This window comes from Marmota monax, unplaced genomic scaffold, assembly GCF_021218885.2.
Source record: "Marmota monax isolate L192 unplaced genomic scaffold, Marmota_monax_Labrador192_F-V1.1 WCK01_AAM20220418_F8-fsc00008, whole genome shotgun sequence".
Classification (NCBI taxonomy): Eukaryota; Metazoa; Chordata; class Mammalia; order Rodentia; family Sciuridae; genus Marmota; species Marmota monax.
The window spans coordinates 28398198-28423987 of NW_026694432.1; the positions used below are offsets into that span (position 1 = coordinate 28398198).

The 25790-nt window shown below is 35.5% G+C and overlaps 1 protein-coding gene across 1 annotated transcript in view; it reads right to left on the reverse strand.

Annotated features, from left to right (window-relative positions):
- Spen (spen family transcriptional repressor) overlaps positions 1–25790 on the reverse strand; it is an 81339-nt gene that overhangs the window by 11479 nt on the left and 44070 nt on the right. Inside the window, exons 4-10 of the mRNA XM_046469053.1 lie at positions 16396–16556; positions 13751–13951; positions 10308–10459; positions 6191–6316; positions 5732–5845; positions 4489–4602; positions 3432–3532 (exon numbers count right to left, since the gene is read on the reverse strand). Coding sequence (XP_046325009.1) covers positions 3432–3532; positions 4489–4602; positions 5732–5845; positions 6191–6316; positions 10308–10459; positions 13751–13951; positions 16396–16556 — 969 coding nt within the window. The remainder of the gene's footprint in view (positions 1–3431; positions 3533–4488; positions 4603–5731; positions 5846–6190; positions 6317–10307; positions 10460–13750; positions 13952–16395; positions 16557–25790) is intronic.

The following is a 25790-nucleotide window of genomic DNA, read 5'->3' on the forward strand; positions in this document are numbered from 1 at the left end:
TTTACTAAATTGAGAAGTAAGTGTAAAATATACACCAGATTTTGCACTTTAAAAATACACTGCAACGAAATGATAGATGTTTAAGGAAACTGAAACATTACCCTGATTTCACCATGACATTGTTTACATATGCCAAATTATCACAATATACAACAAATATGTTCAATTGTGTCAACTTCTAAAAAACAAATTTTTTAAAAAAAATAAGCCTCAAGAATTTATTTAAATTGATTATTGATTTAAAAACTATATATTAAATAAATTTAATTCCATCTTTCTTTTTCTTTTTTTGGTACTAGGGATTGAACCCAGTAAGATCACATTCCTAACTTGAACTCACATCAAAACTTTCGTCCTCTCAGGTAGAAAGGGCTTGCTCATCCTAAGCAGAAGCCATTAGCAGGAATGTGCTCAGCACAGCACGTACACTCTACTGCAATAACAATAGAGAATTTAACTCCCCTAAAAGCACAGACTTTGTCTTCTTAGCCACAATTCCCTAGCTCTCATAGTAGTGCTTGGCACATTGAGGCACTAACATATTTGCTGAAAGAATGAACAAGAGAAAAATATGTCAAAACTGCTACTAATGTTCTAACCCCTTTGAATAGCAAATAAAAGAGCCAACACTGAACAGGCACTGGAAGCATCACCAACATGTCATTATATACATTCATACTGAATTTTATTGGTTCACAGAGACTACTTTTTGATATCTCGTTGACATTTGATTTCACTAGATTCAAAATGACTACCCCACAGCAATCAGATTCTTTGCCTAAACACTGACTAGCCATCTTATAAATAAATGTTACCAGACACTCACTGCCATCATAAATACATATTCCAAGAAAGTATTGCTTTTCTATATGAAGGTGAACACATTATATGTGCTTTCTAATATTATAAAGAGAATAAGACATCCACCTAGAATGGACACTAGATGACTATCTGATCTTCAGCACCCTCCAAAAATGGGACAACAGAGATGGCCCTCCCTTCCCCCCGACAGAACACTTGAAGGATCAAATGAAATACTGTTTTGTAAATGGCAAAGCCCTATAAAAATAAAGTTATATTTTATTTATATTCCTGAGCTGAATCACGAGAGTAAAGCATCTTTTCCTTTCAGGCATCAACTAGTCACTGGGGTGACTCCCTCCACTCTGAGGGAAAACAAGGATCCTTGAGCTACCCTGCAGGAATCATTCCACAGACACTGTCACCTGAAGCCACCCAGGTCAAACTCAAGTCACAGTCAAGTCTTAGGCCCGCCTACTTCCTCTATTAGGAGATAACAGCCATTGGTCAGGGATAAATAACCATGAGAAAGCGCCAAAAAAACAAAGCCACAGTCAGAACACCCACACTACATTACCCAACCCTCTTAAGACACGGCTCTTTTTAAAATGTATTTCAGGTTACACACACAGGATTTCAGTGGATTTTTAGAATCTTAGGTACAATTAGACCACCAAGATACCTTCTGCTCATGGGAAGAATTCCTGTAAAAATTCCTTTAGGCAGTTAAGTATTAACAATGGCTTTAAACTGCTATTAGGGAGCTGGAATGGAGAACTTTTTTTTCTCTTTCAACTGACACACACATTCTCTTTCATATGTATGTACAATCTATTGCATGCACACACGCACGTGTACCCACACACGACTGTGACAGAACAGCTTAACATTACTGGTTGTCCTGCTAGAGGACTTTTCTGGGTGGGGGAAAAGGGGTACTAGAGATTGAACCCAGGGAAGCTCTACCACTGAGATACATTCCTAGCCCTTCTTATTTTTTATTTTGAGACAGGGTCTCCCAGGTTGGCCTGGAACTTGTGGCTCTCCAGTAACAGTCTCCGAAGTAACTGGGCTTACTTTGTGTCCTGCCACGCCCAACAAAAACTGTTGATTTTTAATATTTTTTTAGTTAGTTTCTGGTTTATTTAGAGGTTGATCTACTAGGGAGAAATTTTAGAAAACTGGTGGTGAGGGACATTTTCATTTTAAAAACTAAGTACTCAAAGACTATTACACAACATTCTATGAGGAACTGACTCAAGAGACATACACTTTCTGTGATTTCAACAAAAATGAACTGGCAAGAGGCAGCAGAAGGGTGATGCATCAACAAGTTTCTGGCAACATGATCAAGATTTGGCTGATCTTTGTCACAGAGCTCCCTTCTTTATCTCAGGTGTCTCATGGCATTTTCCACAGAGTCTTTTGTTTAGCATATGTAACAGGGGTGGAAACCTACTGTGACATTCCAGGAGAATTAATCACAGAGGCACGTCTGGACAAAAGGCTTTAACATATGCACAAGAGCTTCCAATTTCAAATGTAATCAGCTATTAAAGAATCTGGTGGCATTATGTTAGGATGTTTTAAAACACTGTCTAACTAGCAGAATAAATATCAAACATTACATTACCATGACTGAAAAAGTTAACATGGAGAAATCAGGTTTACATGACATTGTCAATGTCACCAATTTTCATGTGCTTTGGCTTACATTTTGTTTTGTGAAGCTTGCTATCCTCCTGCCTTAGCGCCCCCCCCAAGGAGCCAAGTAGCTAGAATGATGGGTGTGCACCACCACATCTGACTTATGCCTTGGCTCCCTGATTCACATTCATAAAGTATTTAAGAAGTGGGAAGGAATACTTGCTCAGTGGTAGTGTTTGCCTAGCATGCCAAATTCCCTGAGTTCCATCCCCAGTAAAACAACAACAACCAAAAAAAAAAGTAATTTAAGAGATTGAACAAAAACAAAGCTGTTGATGTTCTTCTTTGAGAAGTATGTATGTTTTTATTTACAAATTTTTATGGTGAAAAACCTGGATGATGTTGTTACTAAATCTGTAAAGCATTTAACAGTTTATAATGCACCCTAATATATGTTATTACATGTAATTAAAAACTACTGGGCAGGATGATTTGTATTTATAATTCATGGTACATAGTTATAATCAAGCAGAACAGTAAATCTTTCAAATTACAGGAGCATTCAGTGAGAAATTTAGATAAGGTACTCTAAACCCATAAGCCATGTGAAAACTGGATTCATTTAAAAAAAAAAAAAACAAACTTTTTCAAGGCCAGCCTGGGCAAGTTAGAGAGACCCTAACTGGAAAATAAATAAATAAATAAATAAATATATATATATATATATATATATATATATATATATATATATGTTTTTGTTTTTTTTTAAAGGGCCAGGGAAGTACCTTACTGGTAGAACACTTGCCTAACATATGCAAGGCTGTAGGTTCAAATCACTGACCAGTACACATACACAAAACGAAACCATGTTTCCATATTACAAAAAGAAATTTGGGGGAGATGGAAATTATGAAAATAAAATTTAATCCCAATGTTCATTTGTATTAAGATTCAAGTTATGCTAATATGTTTAAAATACATACCTCCTTTCTGTTAACATCTCATAGAAGTCTCTGATATCCTGACCAGATTTTTCCATGCAGTGATAAAATGCCAGCTGACTTTCTCGATTTGCAAAATCCACCTTTTTTAAAAAAAAAAAAAAGAAACTTGACACTAGTTTCAGATTTTAATTATAGAAACTACTATTGAATGTGAAAATTCGTCACAACATATCCCTTCTGGACAAATTTCAGGAAACATCAATCTTTAACAAGAGAAATGGTGCTCTTAATTAAAATAATATATTTTGGTAACATGATCTCTCTCAAATTCTAAACAAATCTTGATAAATGTAATTTAAAGTTCCAGAACCCAATAATAGAAGAAATGGAAAACGTAAAACAAAACTGAATCAAAACCCTACCAGGGTTCTAGGTTGGCAATAATCAGATCAATCATATTCCAGCAATCTCGGTTTTACATAAATTTGCTGAAACAATAGTTACAACATAAAAACAATGGAAAAGAACATTTAAATTTTATTCACAGGTGAGCTCAAAGTCACTAAAGCATATGAAGACTATTGGCTAATATTGTTACTATTTTATTCCAATGTAGTCATCAGATATTAAATACACAATTCATCCAAACAACCAAGAACATCAAGGTTTTAAACAAATAATACCAGATAAAAATATCATGCTTACAGTGGCTACCTGCTCTTTAGGAAAAGAAGATGGGATCCTTCAGGAAGCCGACTGACACTCTGTACCCCTGGGTGAGTACCGTATACATGTGCTACTATGTATGGGCCTCTACTGAGAGTGCACACAGGGGCATCATGCACCCACAGCAATAAGAAGCATTCTTTGAATCAGATGGGTTTTAGGGAAGGATCTGTGACTAATGGTTTAAGAGAGCTGTGCCCACAAGTAGCTGAGCACACAAATCCTAATATTCCCCCTAAAAAGTGAGGACATACACATAAACCATGTCCTGTAAACCACCCCCTTGCTGACAACCTACAGGTGCCAGTTACTAACACGGGAAAATCTGAATACAATTTTGTTTTGCTTTTGCTATCGTCATTCTGCACACCTTAATTTTATTCCCACCGAGTTTCCTCCCCTTGGTCTCTTTTACAGCTGCTTGTGCATATTCAATCTCGTTGTAAAGAACTAGGGCCATGCCTTTCAAACGGTCAAACACCACCTGCGAAAAACAAAACAAAATCCAAATAAGAGCCTCATCCACTGGACTTCATGTCAGTCCCAACAAGATCCTAAGTCACAAGGCTTAGAATCTTATATGTATTTTATTGTAGACCAAAAAAAAAATTTAGGCTTCTCCTGATGTGGCACATTGTAGTGAAGACACAATAAACTGTACAGGGACTTTGTAAATACTGGGGCTTGAGGTATTTATTTTGTTTTTCAGTATTTTATTTTGCTTTCTATGTTGACTACTATACTATATTTTAGGAAAACATTCTTCTATTCATGTCTCAAAACAAAACAAGCCCCAGTATCTTTTTTTTTTTTTTCTTTTTTTTGGTACCTGGGATTGAACCCAGAGGCACTCAACTACTGAGCCACATCCGCAGCACTTTTTATCTTTTATTTAGAGACAGGGTCTTGCTAGGTTGCTCAGAGCCTCACTAAGTCGCTGGGGCTGGCTTCAAACCTGTGATCCCGGCCTCACCGGGACTACAGGAATGTGCCACTGTACCCAACCAAAAGCTACATTTAGAATAAATAAATTTTTTTTTAAAAAAGGGTGATAAATAAAAGAAAGTAAGTAAGTAAGTCAGGCAACAAACCCACCACAGTGCAAGGAGTTAAAGCTCTACCTTCACATTAAGGAACTGAGTGCAGAGACCCTTCTCCTGCTGTCATAGGCATGTCACCTAATAAACATTGGCTAGATAAATATTATGTTTTGGGGACTTTTCTTTAAAGTTATCATCATTAAAAAAAGAAAATCAAGTCTAATAACATTTTTAATGTAATGTGAATAATTATATAATTAGATTATCTAGTTTTAATCTGGGATAAATTTATAAAACTCTAAGAAATATTTTATTTAGCTGTATAATAGTTTCAAATTTTTCAAAAGTCTCAGCTGGTTCAAAATTGTATTTTTTCTAAATATTCATATGATGAGTTAATAGATAAAAATGCCCTTATAAGCCAAATTTTAGCACAGAAGGTTATTAAAGAAATGTACAAGTTATTAAAGAAATGGAAAAAGCAGCACCAGAAATTGGGAATGGAAGGAGAGAATACTAAGAAAAAGGAAATCAGATATGATTCTGAGCCACACTCAAATAACCCTCACCTACCTTCACCACAGGCCCATATCGGCAGAAATGTCTTGTTAAATATTGATCCGACACATTTGAAGAAAGCCCATCCAACCACACGCAGTTTGTAGGCATGCTCTTTCCAAAACCCAGCTGAGTATAAAAGGTTAAATTTCTATTAGTAAAGTTTACAATAACTATTCTATAAAATTTTCAGAAAACTAGTCCCAGAACACAAAGCATAAGCTCCACCACTGAGCTACTCTTCCAACCCCTCAAATCAATCTTATGTGGAAACCATCCAGTTAAACGAAAACAGAAATTTACCAAAAAAAGGAATTCTGCCTGGCTAACCATGTATTAGTTCAGAAGGCACCACCTTTACATTTACCTAACTGTTTTCCTGCAATCTTCAATAATCAGAAATATGGAGAAAACTCCTAATCCAAAAAACAAAGCAAATCATAATTGCACAATACATCATGCAAATTCATTTACCTTGAGGCGATTATTTCCAAGGTACTCCCCATCCATCTTCTTAATAGCTTTACAAACACTGGCAATGTCACAGTATTGCAAGAAGGCATATTGAGGAACTCCATTTACTTTCTTGATATCAATATCCTGAAAAAGTCAATATCACTCAGCAATACACCAATAAGAAAATAAATCAGAATAAGCCAAGTCTAAGACCCTGTCTCAGAATAAATAAAAAGGGCTGACGATGTGGTCAATGGTAGAATGCTTATCTAGCATGTGTGAGTTCCCAAATTCAATCCTCATAATACGCAGTCCTGAATAAGAACACTCATATATACCAACATAACCAATTGAACCAAGGATGGAGATTGATAAATATGGTAAAATCTACATGTTCAGAATGAAAGGATACATAACTACGCGAACTACTTTGTGAAGAAATACCTCTATTATTTTGTGAAGATGTACCAGAACACTGTCCCTGGGTTAAAGACACTCTACAAAGGAATACAAAGGAATACCCTTTTCTCCTTGGAATTTGCAAAACCTGTAGTGATCTCTGACATTCCCAACTTGCCTCAGAGGAGGTGGTGAAAAAAAAAACAGGCTTAGACAGAAAATGGTCCGGAGAAACCAGTTGGATGGCAAAATTTGTACTTTAACAATAATGATGTGCGCATGAACTGCAGAATAAGCACCGATATTACAAAGCCTCCTTAAAGGAGGCTTAATCAAATCTGAAGAACAGCAATAACCAAAAAGACAACATTCCAAACTTAAAACAGCAAAACAAGTAGTACATTTGAAGAGTTGCCAAATGGATTTTAAAGAACGCAGTACATCTATACTCAAAATTCTTTGAAGTAATGATAAACAGGAATTAATTTCCACCATTATGTAGAATATAAAAACTGAGAGCTGGACACGATGTCACAGCCTATAATCCCCATGATGGGAGGCTGAGGTAGAAGCATATCGAGTTCAAGACCCGGCAATTCAGGAAGACCCTATGTTAAAATTAAAAATTAAAAAGATATATGTATGACTGCACAAATGATGAGACTCCACATCATGTACACCAGATAAATGAAAAGTTATGCTCCATTTGTGTACAATGAAATGAAATGCATTCTGCTATCATGCAAAACTAATTAAAACAGGTTAAAATTTTTTTTAAAAAAAAGAAATAAAATAAATAAAAGGATGGAGATATAGCTCAGTAGTAGAGCACCCTTGGGTTCAATCCCCAGTACTGAAGAAAGGAGAAAAAAAACAGAAACAAACAACAAAAACACCACAGGATTACTCCACTAAATAGAAATGATCTCCAAATACCAGTAGGTTGACTCAGTAAACAGGTTATTCTGTTATAAATAACCAGCAGTCATTTTCCCAAAAGTTTGTGTCATTTTAAATATTAATACTAGCCAGTCCAGGGATGGTGTTGCATGCCTGTAATCCCAGTGGCTTAGGAGGCAGGAGGGTTGCAAATTCAAGGTCAGCGTCAACAACTTAGCAAGGCCCTAGGCAACTCAGCAAGACACTATCTCAAAATAAAATATAAAAATGCTGAGGATGTAGCTCAGAGGTCAAGTGCCTGAGTTTATATTCCTAGTTTAAAAAAAAAAAAAAAAAGCAAACAAAAAAACACTAGCCAGACATTGTATAATCTCAGCTACACGGGAGGCCGAGGCAGAAGAGTCAACAATTCAAGGCCAGCCTGAGCAACTTAGCAAGACTCTGGCTTAAAAAAAAAAAAAAAAATGCTGGGGCTGTAGCTTTGAGGGGTAGGAAAGATGGTCACAGGCTATCAAGTCAAGCCTGCAGTGCCAGCACTTGGGAAGCTGAGGCAGGAGGATCCCTTGAGCCCAGGAATTTGAGACCAGCCTGGATAACATATAAGACCTTGCCTCATTCATAAGTAAATAAATAGTGACACTCATCAGCATTTGCTTCATCATGACATCATGGTTTTCAAAGAGAATACTGACATATCTACCTTACTGAGAACCACAGATATTACAACACACAATAATTCTTCCATTTTTGGCAATTCTAGTGATAAGTGTATCCATGTGCTCAATGACACCTTTTTACACTGTTCCAAACTTTTAAGTAGCAGCTACATTCAAATAAAACATATCTGAACATTTTATCAATTCACAGGTTTATAAATGTCAAACAAGAAATTATATATTTCTCTAATAAAACAAAACAAAACTTGAAAAAAAAAATAAAAATAATAGGGACAAGAAAGGATGAATGTTTTGCTGGTGTAGACACTTTTTTGTTTTCTCCTTTTCCACAAACCACTTCTACCTTTTGTCACCAATTACTGTAAGATGAGACTTAGGTCAACCACAAACATTTTATTTTATTTTATTTATTTGAGGGAGAGAGAGAGAGAATTTTAATATTTATTTTTTAGTTTTCGGCGGACACAACATCCTTGTTTGTATGTGGTGCTGAGGATCGAACCCTGGCCGCACGCATGCCAGGCGAGCGCGCTACCGCTTGAGCCACATCCCTAGCCCACAAACATTTTATTCACAAGACTAGATTGTGTCATTAAAAAACAAGCAAACAACAACACCCCCCCCCAAAAAAAAAAAAAAAAAAAACAAGGATTATTTGCTTGAGCAACAGTGTATAACTAAGACTAGACTGATGAAGACACATGCATGGGCAGATGAACAGATGGACACATACCCTCAAAGATTAACAACTGTTGCTACAAAAAACAATTTTACTCTCCCAAGTCCAACAGAGCAATTTTTTCACATTAATAATAATGAGTTGTTTTTTTTTTTTAAGACAGAAATAACTTCTCTATTTTTTTAAACACAGAATAAAACTGTAATATCAGCCTGGTCATGGTAGTGCTCGCCTATAATCTCTGTGATTTGGGAAGCTGAGACAGAAGGATTTCAAATTCAAAGCCAGTCTCAGCAACTTAGGGAGACCCATCTCAAAACAAAACATAAAAAGGGGGGCTGGGATTGTCCCCGTGAGAACTCCAAAGTAGGGCGCCAGAGGAGGACAGCAGGGGTCTATATACAATTGAATCAATCCAGCATCATCTTAATGGCTCGCCTCTTAACCATTACTTCTGGCAAAATGCCAGGGGCCATTCTGACTGGCTGTGGCTCTCAACAGGATTGTAGTTCAGAGGAAAAGTGCTTGCCTCACATGCATGAGGCACTGGGTTCGATCCTTAGCACCGCATATAAATAAAATAAAGGTATTGTGGGCCAGGGTTGTCAGCGGTAGAGCACTTGCCTAGCATGTGTGAGGCACTGGGTTTGATCCCTGGCACCACATTAAAAAAAAAAAAAAAAAGATATTGTGTCCATCTACAATTAAAAACATTAAGAAATAAAAAAATCCAAGAGTATAAAGCTGTGACTAAACTATATTCACTATAAGTGATTCAAGTTTTGATTCAAGGAAACAGAAAGATTCTTCTATCCCTAAATCTAAAAATGACTTTAGTTAATATAAAAAGTAAGTCTAATTAAAACTTCAAAATAGAATTGAGGGCCAAGGTTGTGGCTTAGTGGTAGAGCACGCTTGCCTAGCATGTGCAATCCTCAGCATCACAACTAAAAAAAGGAAAAGAAAGAACGAACTGAACTTTCAGCATGTGACATCCAGTACCCCTGGTATGCCCTGTAATCACACAATAACCAAAGAGTAATCTACTGTTCATTTTACAAATGTTTTCTCTTCCAGACAGGGTGCTGGGGTTATGGCTCAGCAGAAGAGTTCTTCCCTAGCATAGGTGAGGCCCTGGGTTTGATCCTCAGCACCACATAAAAGTAAAAAAATAATTAAAGATATTGTGTCAAACTACAACTAAAAAATATTTAAGAAAAAATAGACAAATACCCATTATAGGCTTTTACATACACATATAGAACAATACACAATGGGCTTATCTGGACCATTGTTTTTGTTTGCTTTTGAGACCATCTCACCATGCTGCTTGCCCAAGCTGGTGCGGAATTCTTAGATTCAAGTGATCTTATCTCATCCTCCCAAGTAGGTGGGACTGCAGGCATATGCCACCAAGCCCAATTACTTTCTATGTTTTGTGATGAAGATCTAAAGTTGTTTTATTATCAAAGCAACATACCACAATTTCTCCAAAGCGCTGGAAAATATTTCGAAGGTCATGATAAGTAGTGGTTTTTTCAAGGTTGCCAATAAAGAGAGTTCTTGTTGCTTTGGGGTGAAATTCATCTATCCTTTCATCCAAGGGGCGAAATTCATTTTCACTTTCTGTTTCTGTAAATGGGATGGGGCAGAGTAAAACAGAAAAGGGAATTCTAATGTACATTTATACATCATGAAAAAAATCTACATTTAAAAACTTAATCTCTAAAATAATGGCTTGGATAGTCACACAAATGAAATACTATAAACACTTTGAGAATAGCTACCTCTTATTCACTGTGGAGCATAACACAAATACAAAGGCTAAACAAACTTGCTCCAAAACATTCAGAACAAAGTTAACACTTTAACATAGCAAATGGACTTGAAATTGAATAAAATTTCAATCTGCTAAATGGGCTTATAATAAAAGTAATCACTAACAGACTTAAAACTCCAACAAAATTTTTAATTATTTGAGCATTATGTAGCAGGCTCTCAATGTGGAGTATGAATCTACAGTCTGAAATACATATTAAAAATTCAGTTTAAAATAGCCCAGCTCCATTATTTCATTTACTTTTTAATATTTTAAGGATATGTGACATTTAATATTTGTCATACTAATTAGCACAATAACCTGTACAAATGTAGAACTTTTAGATATAAGAATAACTATATGAAAACTAAGCTCCCCAATGACAAAGAAGCTAATAATGTTCCTTAAGGTTTCTATTTTTTATGATCAAAAGCCCTGGCTTAGTTTCTAATTCAATCATAGCCTTTCTCTGAAGCTCCACTTATTAACTTGGTCTAGGACAGGCACATTTAAGGTTTTGTTGATAATTATAGCACAGTACTACATGTTCTCTATTTTTTTTTAATGTAAAACAAAGCCACGTGCCCCACCCACCCCCCAAAAAAACAATATTTAATCAACTTTACCGAAACAGAGTGCTTAGTGCCAGATACCAAACATTACTGATGATGTCAACAATAACATCAATATTAAAAACAAACAAAACCTTTGGGGGGTGGTGCTTCAGAACTGTCAGGTGAATTCAGCCAGAACACATCTAACTCAGGTTGGATGGTCCTAATGATAGCTTAATCTTATCCGTTTCATCAAATAATACGTAATTTAACAGAGTCAGGGGGGACCCAGAAACTGCCTGGGACTCATAATAACTGTCTCCGTATTTCCAGTATATCCCACAGGGGTCTATCTATATCTCATTTTCAGCTCAATTCAGTCTCTTGAAACTATCTGATAGAGGACAGACATTTGAAATGAATTAAGAGAAGAAAACTGAATTGAAGTCAGCTATATCTTGAGGTTTATATTCCAAAAGGCAGAATAAGAAAGGCAAAACATGATTTGCATCCATTAAATTCATTACAGACTCTTTTTTCACCTAACAGCTTGGTAATTTGTTAAGACTGAAACTTCAGCAAAGAAAGCTTTTTCTAAATTAATCTACTTAACCTTTAGAAGCAGTCGAAGTCTTAAGCTCTATACATTTTCAGGAAAAAAACTATTTTATCTTGCAATTTCATGGTTAGGAGACGCTAAGGCTATGTGTATGACTAACAAAGTATGACATCAGAAGCCACTAAGGATCTAACTGCAAAGCTAGGTTTCCTGGATTTGGCTCTTTACAAAAGTCCTTGTCCCAAATAATCAATTCAATATATTTGAATACATTTATGACTCACATTATAAAAGCATAATTCCAACCAGGTCTCCAATCTCAGATTCAACTGCTTTCAAATATTAAATATTGTATATATTTAGTAAATATATTTATTTAAATATGTAAACATTTATATGTTTGATTTTAAATATTGTGTTATTACACCAGTATTTAATGTGCCATCTGGTAAAAGTTCCTCTGACTTTTCTATGCTTGATCCAACCAAAATTCTTAAAATTTTTACTGGCAGCTAGTTAAAACAAACTATTTCCTGGGTACCAATAATTAGGTAAAAAAAACTTTTTTAAAGTAAAAAATTTAAGCTAGCTCCAATGCTCTGAAGATCACTGTTCACCTCCTAAATGCCCCTGGATTAGATCCTCATTACTTAGAATTATGATTGATCCTAGAAACTTATAAAGATAATATGGCAAACTAAATATTCTTCCTCAAGTATTTTAATCTTCTCCAAATGTGTTCAAGGAGAACTTCTGAGTTACCCTTAGCTCAGTATTATTTTGGGCAGTACTTCTCAAAATTGGGAGAGATAAATATAAAAGCACCCTTTAAAAAGAAATACTCCTCTAAATTCCTGCATTCCATCATAAAATTATGTATATTCATTCTAACAGTTCTGTGTGTTTTAATATGCAAATAGCATTTAATATTCTTAGCAGGAAATTATATTTTTTCCTCTTAATTGTCAAATAAAATGAACATTCCAGAGATGTTCATGTTTACCCTTCAAGTAGGCTATGAATTCCACTTAAAGTCTTTTTAATGTTCAATTGTCTCAGATTCACAAGATGACTACAGAATTTTAATATTTCTATTAATTATTTAATAGATTTGCCCACAAGTTACTTTAAATAAGGTGTTCCCACCAATTGTTGTGGTAAGGGCCTAATAATCCCACCAACTTGAGAGGCCAAGGCAGGAGGATCAAAGGTTTGAAGTTAGCCTCAGCAAGACCCTGTCTCAAAATAAAAAACAAATGGGTGGCAGTTTAGGTGTTCAGGAGCAGTTAGCTAGGGTGGGGGATGGGGAGAATGTATTCAGGAGCAGTTAGCTAGGGTGAGGTCGAAAACTCCAGTTTGAAACAAATACTGCAAGTTTTTCTGAAACATGAGAAACACTGACCCAAGCCATGTCAGAGACCTCCCACCTTACAATAGCTCTTACAGGAAGGTTCAACCTAATAAAACATTCCCTTGAAATTCTTAATGTGACCAACTCATAAGATTTGTCCAGTTTCTCTGTCACTGTCTTTCCAACTCAAGTAACCTACAATAACAGATCCAATTTGTGCTAGGCATAATGGAACTTAAAACTTGTCAAACCAGTCACTCAAATGATACAAGCACATAGTTTAGTTTCTAATTCAAGATAATTCTGCTTTCATTCTTACAGAAATAAAAATCTCCGACTCTCAATTCATCCTTTTGGGAAGGCTGACACAACAAGGGTATAAAACACTACCTTTTGGATTTTGAAGAGTCAGCATTTCTCATTACAGCAACAAAAAAACAATTGTCCTCCCTAATACATTGTTTTTAATTAAGGTAAACAGAAAATACCACTATCCTTCAAAAGAGAAGACACTGGAAGTATGTCAATGAATAAAACCAGAATAGTGTCCACATTCAGGATAATATGGTGACTTCTCATAAACTTGAATACAAACAGTATATGTAATTTGCAACTGAAATTCTGCTTCCTTGTCTCTTACCTGGCCCTATCCACGCTGTCACTTCAATCTGCATGCCAAAGAACAGTTTCCCTTTAGATGCAGTCAATGCTTTTTCTTGGTCCTCTTGCTGCCGAAAGAATACCAGACCATACCTCTCTTCAGAAGCTCCATGTATCTGCACTGAGGTCACCTTGCCAAATTTCTTAAATTCATGGAAAAGGCCATCTTTAAGGCTTGTATCTAAATCCCCAAAGAAAAACAAGTTAACTTTTCTAATTACAACTCAATAAGTAACCTACTAAATTTTGGCCTGATTTTTGGTCTAAAATTTTTTAGCATTAAAATATTACTTTATTAGGGGTTGGGGTTGTGGCTCAGTGGTAGAGAGCTCACCTAGGATCAGACCTTGGGTTTGATCCTCAGCATCATATAAAAACAAATAAGTGAAATAAAGGTACTGTGTCCAACTACAACTAAAAAATAAATACGTTTAAAATATATTACTTTATTTAAAAAGTAACTCTAAGTTGGTATTTAAGAGATTACAAGTCTGAAAATAAACTGAATGTTAGATGACATTATTGAATATTTGTTAGGTAAAATGGTATTTGTTTTCTGGGGAAATGTCAAAAATATCTATCTGTAAATTAATGTGAAATGGCACAATGTTGGGAACTTGTCTTTCAAACAATAATAACTCAGCTGTAGTGCACATATCTAGCAGGCTCAAGGCTTGCCATAGATAGATAAATAGATAGATACATACATAGATAAAAGCTAGATCAGGACAAGAGGAAGATAAAAGACTTATGAAGCAAATAGGGCAAAATGTTGAGCTGATGTTTCGGAATCTGTAGTAAGGTAGAAAAGGATCTCATTTTGCTATTCATTCTACTTTTAGATATGTTCAATATTTTTATAATAAAAAAATTATACCTATATATTAATAAATTGAAGTTTTAAAGACTTAAGAAGAAATGCTGTACTTTCAGCTTTCCTGGTATCATCTCAATGACAAAATTATGTGGGAAGCATCAAATAACATGTCAAACAACTTTAACACTGATAGAACACTGTGTGGCTGGAGGTACAGCACATTTAGTAGGCGCCCTAGATTCAATCTCCAGCATAAAACAAAACCCGAAAGAATACTTTGAATGCCTTTTAGAGATGAATCATACTCCATCAGGAGATCTTGTGTTAATTTGCTTCATTATAAAAATAAAAGGCAAGCCAATTTTACTCCCTCCTCCATTTCTAAATTACCAAGAAATCTAAATTAAAACTCAACAACTTTTATCTAAAAGGAGAAATAAAAAATAAATTAAAGGGACTGGGGTTGTGTTTCAGTGGTACAGCACTGGCTGAGCATGTGTGAGGCACTGGGTTGGATCCTCAGCATCACATAAAAAAAATAAACAAAATAAAATTTAAAAAACTGTGTCCATCTACAACTAAAAAATAAATTCTTTTAAATAAATAAAATTTTAAAAATTTTAAAACCTCATCAACTTTGCATCTAAGTATCTTTATTCACAAACCTAGTAAGTTCTATAGGTTACTTTAAACAATAACTTAAGCAATCATTGAAATGTACTTAACTAAGAAATATATAATTTGGTCTTTGTTGGTTTTCCTGTGTACTAACAGTTTAACTTAAAATTTACATACTCAATATGCCTAATGTAGAAATAACAGTATATTATGGTACACGGTAAAATAAAAAAAATCAGGAGCAAGAGAGATTATAAAACAGCCTGTAGGCTTTCCCATTATTCACCACTTTCCTCATTCAAAATTTAATATTTTGATACACACTTCCTCTCCTAATGTTATGCCCAAAGTTATTTCACATAACACAGGACTTCAGGCCAACATAACAAATAGTACTTCTACAATTTCTTCATACCAAATCTCCCTCAATATCAAAATATTTAATCCAGAAACATTTATTTTAAAAAATCCTTTCTTATACACCATCTGCCATAAAATGTACATATACATGCATATAATAAGCAAGTAATGAGCCAGGCATGGTGAAGCACACCTGTAATCCCAGCTACTACTCAGGAGGCTGAGGCAAGAGAATCACAAGTTCAAGTCCATCATGGGCAACTTAGTGAGACCCTGTCTCAAAAAATAAAAAGGGCTGAGGGTGTGACTCAGAGGTAGAGTGAGCATGGGTTCAATCCACCCAAAAAGGCCACCAAGTAATGTATACATAAATTTATGTACACACATGATGTATATAAATACCATCACCATACAATATATGTACATATACGTACAAGGAGATATATAGATATAGATATACACACACATACACAAGGATAACAAATTAGGACTTAAACTATATAGTTACAATAATCACTTAATTTTCCCCATGTGGCATTAAATGTTAATGAGCACAAAAAGAAAACACATTTTCTCTACAAAGTATAAAATTCAAGTTAGCCAGGAGAGGTGGTGCATGCCTGTAATCCCAGCGCCGTCTTGGAGGCTGAGGAAGGAGGATCTTGAGTTCCAAACCAGCCTCAGCAAAAGGGAGGTGCTAATAAGCAACTCAGTGAAACCTGTCTCTAAATAAAATACAAAATAGGGCTGGAGATGTGGCTCAGTGGTCAAGTGCCCCTGAGTTCAATCCCTGGTACCTCAGAGGAATGTATAATCATTTAAATTTTTACCTGTAGAGCGTACTGGAAGATTCTGAACCTTGATCCCAAAACTTTTACGGGGTTCATCTTTTTCCAGAGATGAAAGCAACTGGGAAGTGGGTGCTGGGACAGCTGCAGATTGAACTGATCGGGCTGGAGAGTCATCACTTGAACTGCTGCTGGAATCACTGCTGCATGAGGACCAAAAACAATACAATCCCACAAATTTTAGCGGAAAGACGAACAGAAAATGAGTAGCGTATAAAACTTTTTGAGGTTAACAACAAGTGGCAGTGATTATAAGGTCTAAAATTTAAGATTGGGATTTCTAAAGGCTCTACATTTTTCTTATTTGTCATAATCTTCAGAGATGGTAAAGACAGTAAACTCTGGGGTGAGAATGTGGAAGCAAAAATTATATTCTTTCATTAATATGCCCCCAAACAGCACCTGCTGCATTCTATGAAAAATCTAAAAACAATTTTTTCCAAATGAAGTAAGACTGGTAAATCCAATTCACTTAAAATAATAAGAGGAAGAGCAACAATAATAAAACAAAGAACATATGGGTTTGGGACTCAGAGATCTAGATTCAAATCTTGGTTCAGAAAGACAGCAGGTATCCTTGACTAAATCACTTAACCTATTGCTGAGCTTCATTTTCCACATCTGTGAAATGGAAATAATGAGAATACTGCTAATCTCCCAGGGTTAGGAATTCAACAAAATCAAGAGGAGGGTAAGTGAAGGGTATTAAGAAGGACAAATACCAATGAAGTATGTAATATCCATGTATGAAAATTGTCAAAATGAAACCATATTTTTGTACAAATAGTACATACAAAATGTACACATAGTAATTATACAAAATAATGGGCAATTATACTTTTTTAAAAAAGAATTAAATATTATAACCCATCAATATGGGGTCTGGAATATGTCAGGTATTCAATACATTATGAGCACTGCTCTATTTCTACAGGCTGAGTATCCTTATCTGAATTGCTTGGGACCAGAAGAGCTTTGGATTTCAGATTTCAGAATATTGCATAGATATGAGACACCCTGGGACTAGGACTCAAATCTAAACATGAAATTGTTTATGTCTCCTAAATACCCTATATACACAGCCTGAAGGTAACTTTATATAACATTTTAAATAATTTTGTGCATGAAACAAAGTTTCATGGCATGGAATGTTGTACTTGTAGTGTCATGTCAACACTGAAAAGTTTCAGATTTTGCAAAACTTCCAATTTTGGCTTTCAAATTAGGAATGTTCAGCCTATGTGCTACCCCAGTGATAAATTAATTTAATATCCAAAATAATTTTCCAGGTAGTTTGAAACTTTAAAATTTCTGAAGGACTAATAAAGAAATATAATTTAAGTGGATCTGTTAGTTTAGGCTTTGTTCCCTGTGGGTAAAGTGAGAAGTGAGTGTTTCATAATTTAAACCAAATTTATTACTCTCCTCAGTTTAATAAAATCCTCAAAGGGGGAAATAGTCAGTTGAAAATGAAGATATATATCTTCACAGAATAAAAGTTAATTTTAAGTTTATTATACCTAAGAAGTATGAGATACAAAATTCTCTTTCTAGTACTATATGTACAAGACTGCTGCAGTTTTAAGCTCTTTTATGGCATTCTCAAACATACTACTCAAAAGCTATCTGCAGATACTGTCTTCGAGAAATTTTGCTTCATACTTTCCTCAAGCACAATAGCTACAGGAAATGACCCATAGTAGTTTCTATCATTTGCACTAAGACTACAAATCTCATAGCCAGGACAATGACTCATCCATCCACCTAAATGAGTCCAAGCCTAGCTTGAGGAGAAAAAAAAAATTTTTTTCCAAAAATAATGAAATAAACTGTGTTTTCTTATAGAAAACCAAATATATTTCTTGAAAACTAAGAATTTACACAGTAGTTTTATTTAGTTCTCACATGCTAAGGCAGAAGATGAAAACATCATAAGGTTATTAACAGAACTTTTACTTATTGCAATTCAAAACGTAGGAAAATAAAGTAATGTCAGTAAGAGCCAAATGGAGGGAGCTAGGCTACAAAGAGAACAAAGCAGAAGAGACCAAGCCTCAAGATCCTGGCTAGGGGTGTAGCTCAGTTACAAAGTGCATGTTTTGAATGCACCAGGACTTGGTTTCAATTCCAAGCATCCCCACCCACAAAAAAGCACTTCAAAATAGAACCATAAACTGTCACTGACAGGCCTCCTATAAATGTCTTGGCTTTAGTTATAAAAATAAAAATAAACAACAACAATATTATTATTATTATTATTATTATTATTATTATTATTATTATTGGTCATGAAGCAAAAGCTGTGTTACTAGTTCTAAGTAAACAGTATCCTAAATAGGATACCATATTATCACTGAAATTCAAGTTAACAAAATAATCTTATTTTCAGCACAGAAGGAAAAAAAAGTTTGTTGTTACCAAATACAAATACTCAAACCAATACATTCACAAGGCCATCAGATGACTAAGTATAAAATGTTATATGATTTATCAACTTAATAAATTACAATGAATCAAAATAACCATTAAGGGAAAGATTTTAATTATAATACCACCAATGTTACATATGCCTAAGTTTCTTACAACAATGGGTAAAGAGGTAAATAAACATAGGTGAGAGAAGAAATTCAGTCCACTGAAATAATTAATGAGGCAACAAGAACGTTCTAAGTCTGTATTATAAAAATGAAAAGAAAGATGACTGAAGAATGGTAATTATAGTTTAAAATAAAATAACCCTGACAGGTGCAGTGGCACACACCTATAACCCCAGTAACTCAAGAGACTGAGGAGAATCACAAGTTTGAGGCCAAACTCACAGCAACTTCACAAGACCTTCAGCAACTTAAAAGAAATGGGATGTAGCTCACTGATAAAGGGCTCCTTGGTTCAACCCCCAGTACCAAAAAATAAAGTAACAATAAGTACAAAAAATAGTGACAGAAATTAGATTTGTTATAAATGTCACCACATTCTTTTCTGGTAATCCCCTGTTACTATACCAATTCTGAAACCAGATGTAAAATTTAACTAACTGAATCATCTATATTCAAAGTAATAACTAGAAAAGGGAACAGGTTTTAAAATAAATTATGAAATGATAAAATGCAAGTTCACATTTTGAAAAGTTAACCTAAACTGCAATGTATATATCTCCAGTACAGTGTATTAAATATATTAAGGACTTAAAGATCCTGAGCAAAAGTGAGCTCACAAATTTAGATACACAAATGCTTTTCAGTCCTACTAAGCTGACAGCCCAAATGCCCAGAGGACATCAATTTTAATTTAAAAGTTTCACAATTTGGGGGCTAGGGATATAGCTCAGCTGGTAGAGTGCTGGCTTCCCATGCACAAGGCCATGCACAAGGCCCTGGGTTTAATCCCCAGCACCACCAAAAACAGAAAATGTTTCACAATTTTGTTAAAAGTAAAATCACAACCATTCATCAAAACACAGGATACACAGTACTTAATTGCCAAAAATAGTCCAAATTAAAGAAGTAGTATTAATGGTGTATTCACCAATAATTTTAGGAAAGTGGACTTTAAATTTACCTGGCACATTGATTATTGTATTTTCAACATCAATTAAATTAATTGTTTAATTTAATTACTATTCCTTACTATTTCTAAATAGTAAGGAATTTAAAAGAGACACAATTTAAAAGAAATCTATATCCGGAGTGATGGCAAATGCCTATAGTCTAGGCTGAGTCAGGAAGATCATTTGCAACCAACTTGAGCAACAGAACAAGATGTGGTGTTTAAAAAAAAGACAAGAGGAGCAAAGGCAGTAATCTATTTTTCCTAAGGACAATTTTTAAAGAACAATGAAGGCTCAGTTATTTCTCGTGTTTTTTTTTTTTTTCTTTTAGTTGTAGATGGACACCTTTACTTACTTACATATTTACTGTATATATGTATGCATGTATTTAACTTCAGGGGGGTGCAGCAGATTGAACTCAGGGCACTCCACCACTGAGCCACATCCCCAGCCCTATTGTACATTTTACTTAAAGACAGGGTCTCACTGAGTTGCTTAGAGTCTCACTTTTGCTGAGGCTGGCTTTGAACTCACGATCCCCTTGCTTCAGCCACCAGGCCTGGCTATTTATTTTCATGTGGTGCTGAGAACTAAACTCAGTACCTCACACATGCTAGGCAAGCACTCTAAGCTACAACCGCAGGCCCTATTTCTCATATAATTTATATGTAAGATTATTATTAAGACAACTGAAAAGCAGGTATGATCAAAATTTCCATAATGAAGAAACATAAGAAAAACAAACTGGATACATAATAATCCTTGATAAGTCAATTCAATATAGGAGTCTCGTAAACCAAATCAGGACGTCAGTCAACTATTCCTTTTCCTACAGTTATTTTATTCACAGAACTACATGAGCATCTGACTCTTCCCACTGAAAATGTCAATACACTGGCTATAGCATTTGTAAGATGATTCAGGACTATATTTGTTCATACACAAGTGACATCCAATAACTGACTTCTATATCCCGTGTCCTTATAGTATGTGTAAACATTTAATTGAGGTAAATAATGAATCTATGTCTTTAAAAAAAAAAGTTGGAAGATTAAAAGGCATTTAACCAAATAGAGAAACAAAAATTTAAAATAAAGACTTTTCAAAAAGGAACAGTTAATTTAAAACTTTACAAATTAAAACAGAAAGATCATTTGTTAAATGCAGATATAATCTTAAGCGACAATTTTCCAATTAGACAATTATTTTTCTCTCCAAAGTCAATACATAAACTTAGGTCAAAAGGAAAAATATGCAAAATATGGATTTTCCATTAGGCCTGGGTAATACAAAATGTACCCTCTGGTCCTTGGTGCTTTCCTCAGATGTGGGAAGGGGGGGGGTGTCATTTAATTAGCTGATTGGAAAGCATCACTACACAGGTTATATATCCCTCTATACACCCTCCTTTAAAAAAATCCAAACTGTATCTTTCTACTGCAATTTTTTCTTTTTTGGGGGGCGGGGGCGGGGGCGGGGGGTACTGGGGATTGAACTCAGGGGCACTCAACCACTGAGCCACATCCCCAGCCATTTTTGTATTTTATTTAGAGACTCACTGAGCTGCTTAGTGCCTCACAGTTGCTGAGGCTGACTTTGAACTATCAATTCTCCTGTCTCAGCCTCCCAAGCTGCTGGGATTACAGGTGTGCACCACTTCGCCAGGGACTACTGCAGCAATTCTTTAAATGTAGTAGTCTGGGGACTCCTGCGGACCCTAAAGATCCTTCAGGGGGGCTATGAGTTCTTTCCAATTTTAACTACACATTTGTGTAAGGCCAGATTATCCTCATATAGTCCACCCCCCAAAAAAATCACAGTATGAATCAAATTACATATGAGAATCTTATTAAATCAGACATAAAGAGCTATTTGCAAGAAGATAAAACAATGACACTCTTCTCACTGTTTTTGTTTTATAAAATATTTGGGGCTGTGGGCTGGGATATAGCTCGGTTGGTAGAGTGTTTGCCTTGCATGCACAAGGCCTTGGTTCAATCCCCAGCACCACAAAAAAACAAACAAAATATTTGAGGCTGAAAGTGTAGATCAGTAGTAGAGCACTTGTGTAACTGGTACAGCCCAGGATCTGATCCCCAATACTCAAAAAAACAAAAACAAAAAAACCCACCTCAGTTGGAACTGCGATAGCTCAGTGCTTAGTATGCTTTATAAAGCCCTGGGGTTCAATAACAGAACCCCTTGCCAAAAGGTTAAAGGAATTAATACAGAAAACTTTTTAAATTTAGTTTTAATTTCAATGATAAATGTCAACCAATACTACCCACAATAAATAAAAGCTCAATAATTCAAGGATGCAAAAAGGTTCTGAGCCTAGAAAGTTTAAAAAAAAAAAAGTATTAGTTTAGTAGTTAGTTTGTTGTGATCCCACTACTGCTTCTAAAATGTAATATGAATGAAGCTTCTACATTGTTAAGTCAGAAAAACAGGAAGGAGGGGCTGGGGATGTGGCTCAAGCGGTAGCACGCTCGCCTGGCATGTGTGCGGCCCGGATTTGATCCTCAGCACCACATACAAAACAAAGATGTTGTGTCCGCCAAGAACTAAAAAATAAATATTAAAATTCTCTCTCTCTCTCTTTGAAAAAAAAAAAAAGAAAGAAAGAAAAACAGGAAGGAAATATTGAACTGGGTATACTAAAAAAGTTCCTCATATTACCTCTTTAAATTTCAATTTTTCTAGTGGGTTGTCATAACTTAAGATCTTTAAAGTCCCCCACTTAGTTCTAGGGTCCTATTTCTCTCTTTTCCTCACTTCAGAGCTGAATATCAAACCCAGAGTCCCTGCATAGGCTAGGCAAGCACCCCACCAACTGAGCCACACCACCCCCAAGTGCTAGGTTCCTTTTACTGTCCTTTCTACCCTTGATTTTCCATCTCTGATAGCTCTCAGATACCTGTAAAGTCCACATTCCTCAACAAGGTAGAGAGTACCCATTATAGCGTGACACCCAAATAATTTTCTAGTCACTCCCTCTCAAGCATATCAACTCCACCTCACTAATGATCAGTCCACACCAAGTATTATACCAGTTTCTAGTGAAGGACACTTTATTTCTTAGTAGACTTGAGTACTTGGTTAAATTATTTTGTCTCTAATCCTTTATATCTTTATGTGTGAATGGTGACAATTCCTACTACTTTTGGGAGTTGCTGTGAGGCTATACTCAGCTAATGATTATAAACTGTTCAGCACTTGACAAAGTATATAGCAAAGCATAGAAGTGTCCTTGTTATACTCACTCCTGAAGACACCTTCCTTTCCCTTCTTGCCTGCCTTTGAGAATTGGCTCAAATCTCCTGCTCTACAGCTGCTCCTGGCACCCCAATCCCATCCCCAGCCCATCAAATTTAACAGTTTTTTAGTTTTGTATTCCTAAAATGCTTTAACTGCAACATCTGTACATCTATCTTAAATCCCTTCACTGAATTTTAACGACCCATTTCCCAGCCTTCTTCAAAGTCCAATACTAGATTGATCTCTGTAAATGCAGAGCCCAATAAAGTGCTAGATATGAAACAGCTAGTCCCTGAAGAAATAATCAATATGAATTGTGCAAATGATTGAGATTAGTGCCTGGCAAGTACACTAAATTCAATAAAAAGGTGTTAATATCTAAGAGTGAAATAAAAGTTTCTGATAAAATACTGTGTTTGGTTTGCAAACTGTGAAGTTTTTCTTTTTTAAAACTTTTTTTTAGTTATAGATGAACACAATACCTTTATTTATTTATATTTTTTTAATGTGCTGAGAATCAAACCCAGTGCCTTACACATGCTAGGCAAGTGCTCTACCACTGAGCTACAACGCCAGTCCCAGTTTTTCTTTCTTGATTTTTTCATTAATTAGTCAAGAAAAATAATAGCTGTTGTAACTAAGATCACAGGACTTTTACTTTTATTTTATTTACTTATTTATTTTTGGCAGTGCAGAGGATTGAACCCAGGGCCTCACAAATATTGGGTAAGTGCTCTACAACTGAGCTATATACCCCAGTTCAGTCCTAGGACTTTAAGTGGCACATATTCATAACCTGATTGGTCGAGTGCCCTGAGATAAGCATCCCCCGCCACCCTCCCCCAAGTTTGAGATCAATTAGGGCAACTCTGTGAAATCTGTCTTGAAATACCATTTAAGCCAGGCATGGTAGTGCATGCCTGTAATCCCAGCAGTTTAGGAGGCTGAGGCAGGAGGATCCTGAGTTCAAAAGCAGCCTCAGCATCTTAGTGAGGCCCTAAGCAACTCAGTGAGACCCTGTCTCTAAATAAAATATGAAAAAGAAATGGGGAGGGCTGGGGTTATGGCTCAGTGGCAGAGCACCTGCCTCACAGGTGTGAGGCACTGGGTTCGATCCTCAGCACCACATAAAAACAAATAAACAAAATAACAGTATTGTGTCCATTTACAACTAAAAAAGGAGGAGGTGGGATATGGTTTAGTGGTTAAGTGCCTGGGTTCAACCCCTGGTTTAAGAAAGAGAAGAAAAGGAAAGGAAAGAAAAAATACAAGTAGTACAGCATACGCAAAAGGTCCTGGATTTGATCCCCTACACCCCCCCCAAAAAATTAATTAATTTAAAAAATATATATGGGCTATGAACATCTAAAAAAGACCAGAGTCCTTGGATAGCTAATCTACCTCATTCACAAAACCCACACAGGACATCCTATGACATTTACAGCCATCTAATAGGTAGAGCTCAGGGATATGCTAACTATCCTACAGTACACAGGATAGTCCCCAGAAGAATTCTCTAATCTCAAATTTAAACAGCGCCATGGTTGAGAAACAATGGCCAACATTATTTGTTAGACTGTTTTCTCTTCTGAAAAATCTAACAATCTAATTTCATACAGCAATCCAAACTAAGGCTCCTTAAAGTGACTATTTTTCCTTAGTGTGTATAATTTCATAAAAATCTTTGAATAACTCACAAACAAAAGAAGAGGAAAAAGATTTCAACTTCTGAAATTTGGCTACTCAAAGAGAATCTAAGACCCAACACTCTGGCATCTCTTGATTTTAAAAGACAATGGAAATATCTTTTTACAATATGCTTTCCCATATCAATACCAAGGTCAAAGAACTTTGCAGACAAACTATTCTATAATTTTTAAACAGATAACGAGTGAAATATACAGTATGGCTACCCATACTCACAGTAAAGTTTATACTAATGCAAACTATCCTGTATTAAAACGGTTCCTTTCTTTACTTAAGGATTTAAGGTTGAAGTAATTAAATTTAGGTAAATGATTTAAGGTAAGCATCACAATTGGATTTTTTTCCTTGCAAAAGTACATTGTTCAGAACAAATTAGTACATTTTCTGTTCTACCTAAGTTACTGGAGCAAATTGCTTTTAATTTTGAAACATTTTTAATTTGCCTTTTACAATAATGGTACAAGCCAAGGAAGAGTGGCACACACCTGTCATCCCAGATACTAGAGAGGCTGAAGCAGAATGATCACAAGTTCAAGGCCACCCAGAGCAAATTGGCAAAACCTTGGCTCAAAGTTTAAAAAAATTAAATGTAGTTCAGTGGTAAATCACCCCGGTGTGGTTGAATCCCCAGCACTACAAGGAAAAAAAGAGATAAAATACAACTCAGCAATACAAAAATTATCTTGATTCAAAAATTGGCAAAGGAGGCCGGGCGCAGTGGCAAACGCCTATAATCCCAGCAGCTCTAGAGGCGAAGGCAAGAGGATCATGAGTTCAAAGCCAACCACAGCATTTATCAAGGCACTAAACAACTCAGTGAGACCCTGTTTCTGATAAAATACAAAATAGGGCTAGGTATGTGGCT